General features: G+C 36.5%; 1 protein-coding gene across 1 annotated transcript; it reads right to left on the reverse strand.

Moving 5' to 3' along the window:
• Window positions 1-3311: 3311 nt before the first annotated feature.
• Window positions 3312-5551, reverse strand: LOC126767327 (bone morphogenetic protein 2; the record flags this gene model as incomplete). Its single annotated transcript, XM_050484869.1, has 1 exon — window positions 3312-5551. A coding segment is annotated over one exon (1326 nt), but the record flags the coding sequence as incomplete, so codon positions are not given.
• Window positions 5552-7497: the final 1946 nt, after the last annotated feature.

Raw genomic sequence — 7497 nt, forward strand, 5'->3', positions numbered from 1 at the left:
ATCAAGCGTCAACACCTGGCTCATAGATTCCGTTTATTTCCGTCGCCGTGCCAGTTTCAACAAGCGTCACCGCCTGACTCATCAATCCCGTTTATCTCCTTCGCCGTGCCAGTTTCAACAAGCGTCAACACCTGGCTCATAAATTCCGTTTATTTCCGTCGCCGTGCCAGTTTCAACAAGCGTCAACACCTGGCTCATAGATTCCGTTTATTTCCGTCGCCGTGCCAGTTTCAACAAGCGTCAACACCTGGCTCATAAATTCCGTTTATTTCCGTCATCGTGCGAGGTTCAACAAGCGTCACCGCCTGACTCATCAATCCCGTTTATTTCCATCGCGCTGGTCTGGCTGTCCGCATAAGGAGTGGGGGTGTGGATATAACTTTACGAGGATAAAACTCGTCTCTCTTTTGCTAAGGGTTCGTGGGTCCCAAGACTGACCCTGGAGCGGCTGAGCATACCTCAGCTATGGACGAAACCCCATTACACGTTATGAAAGAAAAGAGAAGAGAGAATCGCGAAGCGGCTATTTTTCGTTTTTTAAGCAATCGAGTGTGAACATTGCGATTGAACAGACGCTTGAAATAAAAAGAAGCAATTAAGGAATAAAACAACACTGCATTTTCAGTGATTTCAATAAATAAAGGGACATCTACAGCAATAGTATTATCAACATATTAGTAACTCGCGCGGTTTTCCCTAAATCAGACGGAAATAGGGCAGAGGATTTACTTGAGATTGTTTACAGTGATACGTGTGCGTCTGAATGAGGAGTGCAAATATTTTGTTACATTTTTAAACAATATGAATTGAAAGCTAAAACTTTTATGGGAAAGAAAATGTAAGCGTAAATTTTTAAATGAAAGGTGGATAATGTTTCATGGTGCAGCGAGGACGCTTACGAAAAGTATGGTACATCAATCGATCTCTGACAACGATTCAAAGGAGAACACTGTTGATGTAGACGACTTCGACGAATACAACGTCTTGTCACTGACGGTCGTCAAAATTTAGCGGATACGTTGAGATCCGAATATGCGTCTATGCGGGTAAAGGGGCACTTAAGAAAGAGAGCTTGGAAAATAGTTAAAAGACCTTCAAAGGTAAAGTAAGATCAACAAGTTCGTTTTCCCTACTAAAGATGAGCATCTAAAGAAAGTTCGTTTAGTTACAGAAAGTTACGCTCAACGCTTAGGGGAAGACTTTCATGAAATTTCCTCTCCAGTTACACGGTCAACTTCAATACGACTTTTTACGGCGCGAAGTGCAGAAGAAGATATCCAGCAACATCAGAAGGATGTAGTCATCACGTATATAAATGGGGATATAGATGAAGATATCTACATGGATGTTTCAGATTTGCTTATGAGTTTGTTGAAGAATTTTCATCGTGGGCAACCCGCCGATTTTCAAGATTTGACGAAATATACCAGCGACCGACAGAAGTGTGGCAACCATCATTAAAAAAAGTACTAAAAGGTTTGCGTCAGTCAGTCTTAATGTGGTATTATAAATTGAACAAGTTAACAAAAAAACAATTTTGTTGTTTTGTTGGGTTGTACATATTATAAGCGAATATGTGGGAAATTGAAAATATTTGCTTTTTGATCAATTATAAAGCCATTTCTGTTTGTGTTGTGTCATGTAACTCTTGCTTTTGGATGGTGAGTTTATTACCTATTTTATAATAATTACTAACTATTTTGGCAACATTAATTAAATTTAAATGTTCAGTTTACGCCAAACGTTTTATTATCGTCTGATATCGAGGTAAAAAATAGTACTGAATTTTGCAGTGCCAAGAATTTGTAGGAGCCCAGGTGACCATTTTTCAAATATGTACTTGAATAATTTTTTTGCAAGTTGGTCTAACTCTAAGAAAAAAAAATATTGAATGTGATATTTTCCCTAAGTTACTTAACAATGGCTTAATGCGTGGTTTTCTAGGAAGCCATGGAGTTGCCAATTATGATGAATATCTCCATCATCGAATGTATAATTTTTCTGAATATGGACATGTTACATTCTCATTTAGATAAATTTAAAGATAATATGGGAGCTTATTCGGAAGAACAAGGAGAACACTTGCATCAAGATATAATGGAATTTGAAAGACGTTACCAAGGCCAGTATCCTGAAAGCATGATGGGTGACTATATTTGGAGGGAATATAAGGGAAATTTTTACTGAATATAAGAGTTCATTTTTAAACATTTAGATTATATTTTAAAATGTCAATTGAAACAGTGAATCCTAAATTGGATGACCGGTATCTCTTAATAAATTATATGGTATGTATAACCCGTGCCCAAATATGCTGTTGACAACGAATCCAAGGTGACAACATTATGTTGGTGAATGTATATGTACGTAGATGATATGTTTTTAGCATCCAACAACGACAAATGATTTAAAACATCAAAGAAGATTCCGTCGCAACATTTCGATATGGAGGATATCGGAAATTACTAATGGGGATAGATTTTCATCCAAAATTTATCAACATCTACTCTCAAAAATTTTTTTAACATCTACTTAAAACTATGGGCAATAAATAGTAAGACTTTGTTCATATGTAATTCCAAAATTTTTATTGTATTCTTCATTATATATGTATGACGTCCCTCTAATTCCACTTGTGCCAACTTTTTTTTTAGTCGTGTAGTCGTGCAGCTGTCAAAATAACAGTGTCCATAAGAACGTCTGTATTTTAATATTTGACAGATGTAGTTTGCAGTCTGTCGCGCTCTATGTGTTCCGCACTTCACTCAAAACTAATTTGCATACACAATAATGTTACAGATTTTCATGCCTAATTATTTTGCAAAACCTAAAGGTAGGCTATAACTAGCGATCTTACAGTCCTTTTCTTACGGGTTATTTCTTACGGGTAATTTCTTACGGGTTTTTTCTTACGGTTTTGCTATCACTTTTTTTTAGTTAGGTCCCGCAGGAAAATCCCTATCTTCTCCAAGCCTGCCGTAAGGAACTTCATTCCAAAAATATTTCGACAAATGGGATTTCTTCTTGTACTCTTTTGTTTCAGTATTCATACATTATAATGCTTTTGAACACTTTTGATTAAGGCCAGTCGTTATTATATACGAGGACTTTACCTCTACTTAACTCCCACGAAATTTGTACGTCGGCGCTCAGTCCTTAATATTTAATAGTATAACTTACCATTGATACCAGTATATTCCAGTCGTTTTTTTTTAGAAATGGAAATAACTAATTACAATCAGGAGTAAATATATTAATTATCTTTCTAACTTTCAATATGCCAGTTTATATAACAAATGAAAAACTTTACGGAAAATGTTATAATTTTATTTTATTATTATTAGAGTTTGTCGTTGTATAAAAAATTATATTTCCGACAAATACAAAATATGGGTTAGAAATATATCTGACATTTATTAGTTTCACCCTGAGAAAAACTGCATGTGTCGTTTGGGGCATCAAATCAAGAATTACTTATGTATATGTCTGTAAAACTACATATTTTATTTTTCCAATCATACATCCAACGCACTGGAATTTCAGTTTGTTTGTTTGACTTAACAACGGTCATGACTATACATGTATGTATGTACATTAAAATATCGTTAGCTTAGTATCCAATCGTGCTTAAACCATTTATTTTAATTTTTTAGGCGAAAAATAAATTTGTGAAAATGAAGCAAAACGTGAGCTCATCGGTATTGGCTTTTGTTCAAACTTAAATTACTTGTTAAAATCATTTAAATTATATATTATTTATTTATTTACTTATCACATTAGGATACCTATTCACAACAACATGTAAGAACGGCATTCCGCCAAAATTTTTGGTAATGATCTGTTTTTAGTTGTGATATCTGCGTACGAATACAATTCTCAATTTTGATTAAAATGGAAATAGTAAGACTATGCGCGTTTGCAAACTAAATCAACGAAATACATGTTACCTTAAGAGGAAAACTTAAATAATGTAAAAACAACTTTTGTATAAAAAATTAATTATATAAATATATATTTGATTTCACATGAATAAATATATTTAACGTTCATGTTAGGTAGACTTGTGTCCGCTTATATGTATGTGTATATGTATTGTATAAATAAATAAGCAATATTAAATACTATAGAACTCATCTCGCTATCACACAATTATTGTCTTACCGGCCAATAGACAGTTATTACTGGAGAAATAGCAGAAACGGGATCGCTGTAGTGTCTGTGACATTCATGAGCAAGCACATTCGACCACTCGCATGTCTGTCCACGTGGAGATCTTCAGTTTTTCACTGTCTTTCTCGTCCACATGCAATACTTCTAGTTCGACTAGTTTAGAAGGCGCACAACAGGGGCGAGGTACGCGTTCACGATTTTGCTTCCATATTAAACTCTGCAACATGGCGTGATGGTGAGCCGGATTATATCGTGGTGGACAACGGCCATGACAATATCCAGCATCGAATACCTTTGGCTGAATAATAAATTCAAAACCTTTGATTTCCTTGAATATTACTTCCATTGTGTGCCGACAGCAACGTTGATTGAATTTATGACAAGAAAGTTTGTCAATAGCACCGCTGAGACCTTGTTGACCATTTGAAAATGTGGCCACGTTATGATAGTGATGTCGCTTCTCAACGGAATTGGAATGTTTGTTGGATCTGATTTCCTTGTATGACACGCCAAGATGACCAATTATGTTTAAAATTGGCATTAGTTGTGCACCATCGGCGTCCGCATCGTCTACATTAGTGGGTGACGAAATGTCGTTTAATATACGAGCACCAACACGTTGGCAATTATCACACTGCACTTCCAGACCCAGATTAGACCGCTCCTCGCGTAACCATGTCTCTACAGCTTTTGTCACATCAAACTGCACCCATTGGCTATGAGTATCATATTTGCGGCTTTGATCTATCTCGATGGTCAGTTTAGAGCTATCGAGACAGACCCGTTTACCATTTCCCAAACGTTGAAATACCTTCAAATTTAATCTATGTTTCTGTTTATCATTGGCCGCCGTGGCGTTAGCATGGTCTTTACCACTTTTTTCTACGCTGTTGCCACATGATCGATTTTTAGATTTCTGTTTTTTTTTATTGGGCTTGACTGCTAAAGCCGAGCTGTGTATTATCATAAGCCGAATGTTGGCCTCTTCGACATCGCCGGGTTGCAATTGAGCAGCGTTTGTCTCCAGAGCAAAATGTAAAATCATAGTAGTTTGTTTTTGCCGAAACTTTCGGTTATTGTTCCGCTGCTGTCGTGGTAATACGAAATTATTAGATACTGTTTCAGCATTGGTTACCTCATCTTTTGTATGGGGAAAGTTATCCAAAAAAGTTTGAGTGTTCCGTTTTCGACGCAAATAAGTCTCGTACTTCGTGACATTCGGAGCGATGCTGACTATACGTAAAGGGGCGCTTTCTAATTCCTGCTCAGCTTTGTTTCCAATAGCATATGTTGATTGAGCTAGCTCTCGTCGCTTGCGATCGTGCACCCGCCGTAAATATTCCCTATACTTTGTAACATATTCACGTTGACTTATGTTAACCTAAAACGGTAAAAAATGTAAGTTTAAACATCAACAACAATAGGAGCATTTCTTTGGATTTTTTGTCTGCATTTCTGCTTTTGACATGACATTGCAAATATATTGCATTTTATATATAAAAAAAACGGAAAAAAACGAATATTTTTGTTTGCTCGGTACTCTGCAAAATAGGTTCTTAGACACTTCTAAGAAAATCTGTACAAATATGAGTATTGTTGAAAATAAAAACATATGGCAACGCTTATGTATTGCTTGCACATAGAATTAAGTGCTTACACATTGTCCAACATAGGTTATGGGCCCAGAGCCACGTGGATTTTTAGACAAAAAGAATTCGCAAAGACACGTGCAGTTAAAGAATTGCTAAGAGACAAATGAGAGATCGGGGAACTAATCTAATATTTGATTTAAAACGACATATATAATTGCGATATAACTATAGTTAGTGAAAGTGAAAGACTTATTTTGTAAAGACAAAATTCAACACCAAGTAAAATGAGTTCAGCGGCTCTGATGCAAATAGATAAGCTGGATGGCCATAACTACGACAGTAGGTGTACCCAAATGAAGAGCATCCTTATACACACGGAATTGTGGAAAATCGTCAGCGGAAAGTTCGTGCGAAATATAGCTGTTGCAGATAAGTGGGATGAGCTTGACGAGAAGGCTCTAGCTACCATTACACTTGGCGTAAAGACGTCGCAGCTTATGCATATAAGGAAATGCAAATCGTCGTGGGAGGCATGGAAAGCACTGGAGACTTTGTACAAAGCTACTGGTCCCGTACGTAAGGTGTCATTATATAGAAAGCTGATCAACATGAAAATGGAGGAAAATGATGATATTTTGAAGTACCTGAATGATTTTAGCAACGTAGCAGACAAGCTCGCTGAGATGGATATAGCATTACCTGATGAGGTGTTGGTAATTATGTTATTGTCAAATTTGCCTAAAAGTTTTGATAATTTCGTAGTAGCTATGGAAACTAGAGACAATTTACCATCATTCAGTTTTGTGAACTCTAAAATCATAGAAGAAGGTGAACGTAAGCGAGGCGAATCAGGCGAGTCAAGCGGTATCCATGTATATGCACAGGTGAATGCAAGCAGAAACAACAACAACAGCAAAGGCAACAGAGAGTTGAAATGTTATGCATGTGGGCGACCAGGGCATTTTGCATCAAAGTGCAAAGCAAAGAAGAAACACGGTGATAGAGAACAGAAATCATATACCATGTTAGCAGCAACAAATATATCGTTCTTCAATTCCTCTGAGTGGTGCGTGGACAGTGGAGCTACAGCGCACATGTGCAGCGATCGTAAGATGTTTACGAAATTCCAGGAGCGCAGAGAGAGAGTTACACTCGCTGGAAGTAATTATATGTATGCTGAAGGAATAGGCGACGTGTTGTTTGTAAATGAATGTGATGTATTACTGACCGATGCTTTATATGTACCTGAGCTAGGTGGAAATTTTATATCAGTTAGCAAAATCATACAGCGAGGTTTTGTTGTAAAGTTTGCGCATGAACATGCTATCGTATGCGATAATATCGGAAGAATTATATTAAAAGCGAAACAAAGTGGTGGTTTTTTATTTTATTAGTAAAGCAGAACAATAAATGCTTTTATATAAATGGAGATAATTGTGAGAAGTGGCATGCAAAGATACGGTCACTTGAATTATGGAAGTTTACAAGAACTTGCTTCCAAAAATGGTTCATGGTTTGGAAGATGTTAGATTTCCAAAATTTATGAATTGCACAACATGTATGAAGTGTAAAATCTACACACAGCCGTTCCCACAGAAAGTTAGTGAGCGGGCAAAAGGTTTACTTGATGTGATTCACACAGACGTTTGTGGTCCATTTAGAACAACCTCACTAGGCGGTGCGAAATACTATATAAGTTTTATTTAGATAAATTATTTTATTTATATACTTTTTA

This window comes from Bactrocera neohumeralis, unplaced genomic scaffold, assembly GCF_024586455.1.
Source record: "Bactrocera neohumeralis isolate Rockhampton unplaced genomic scaffold, APGP_CSIRO_Bneo_wtdbg2-racon-allhic-juicebox.fasta_v2 ctg5485, whole genome shotgun sequence".
Lineage (NCBI taxonomy): Eukaryota > Metazoa > Arthropoda > Insecta > Diptera > Tephritidae > Bactrocera > Bactrocera neohumeralis.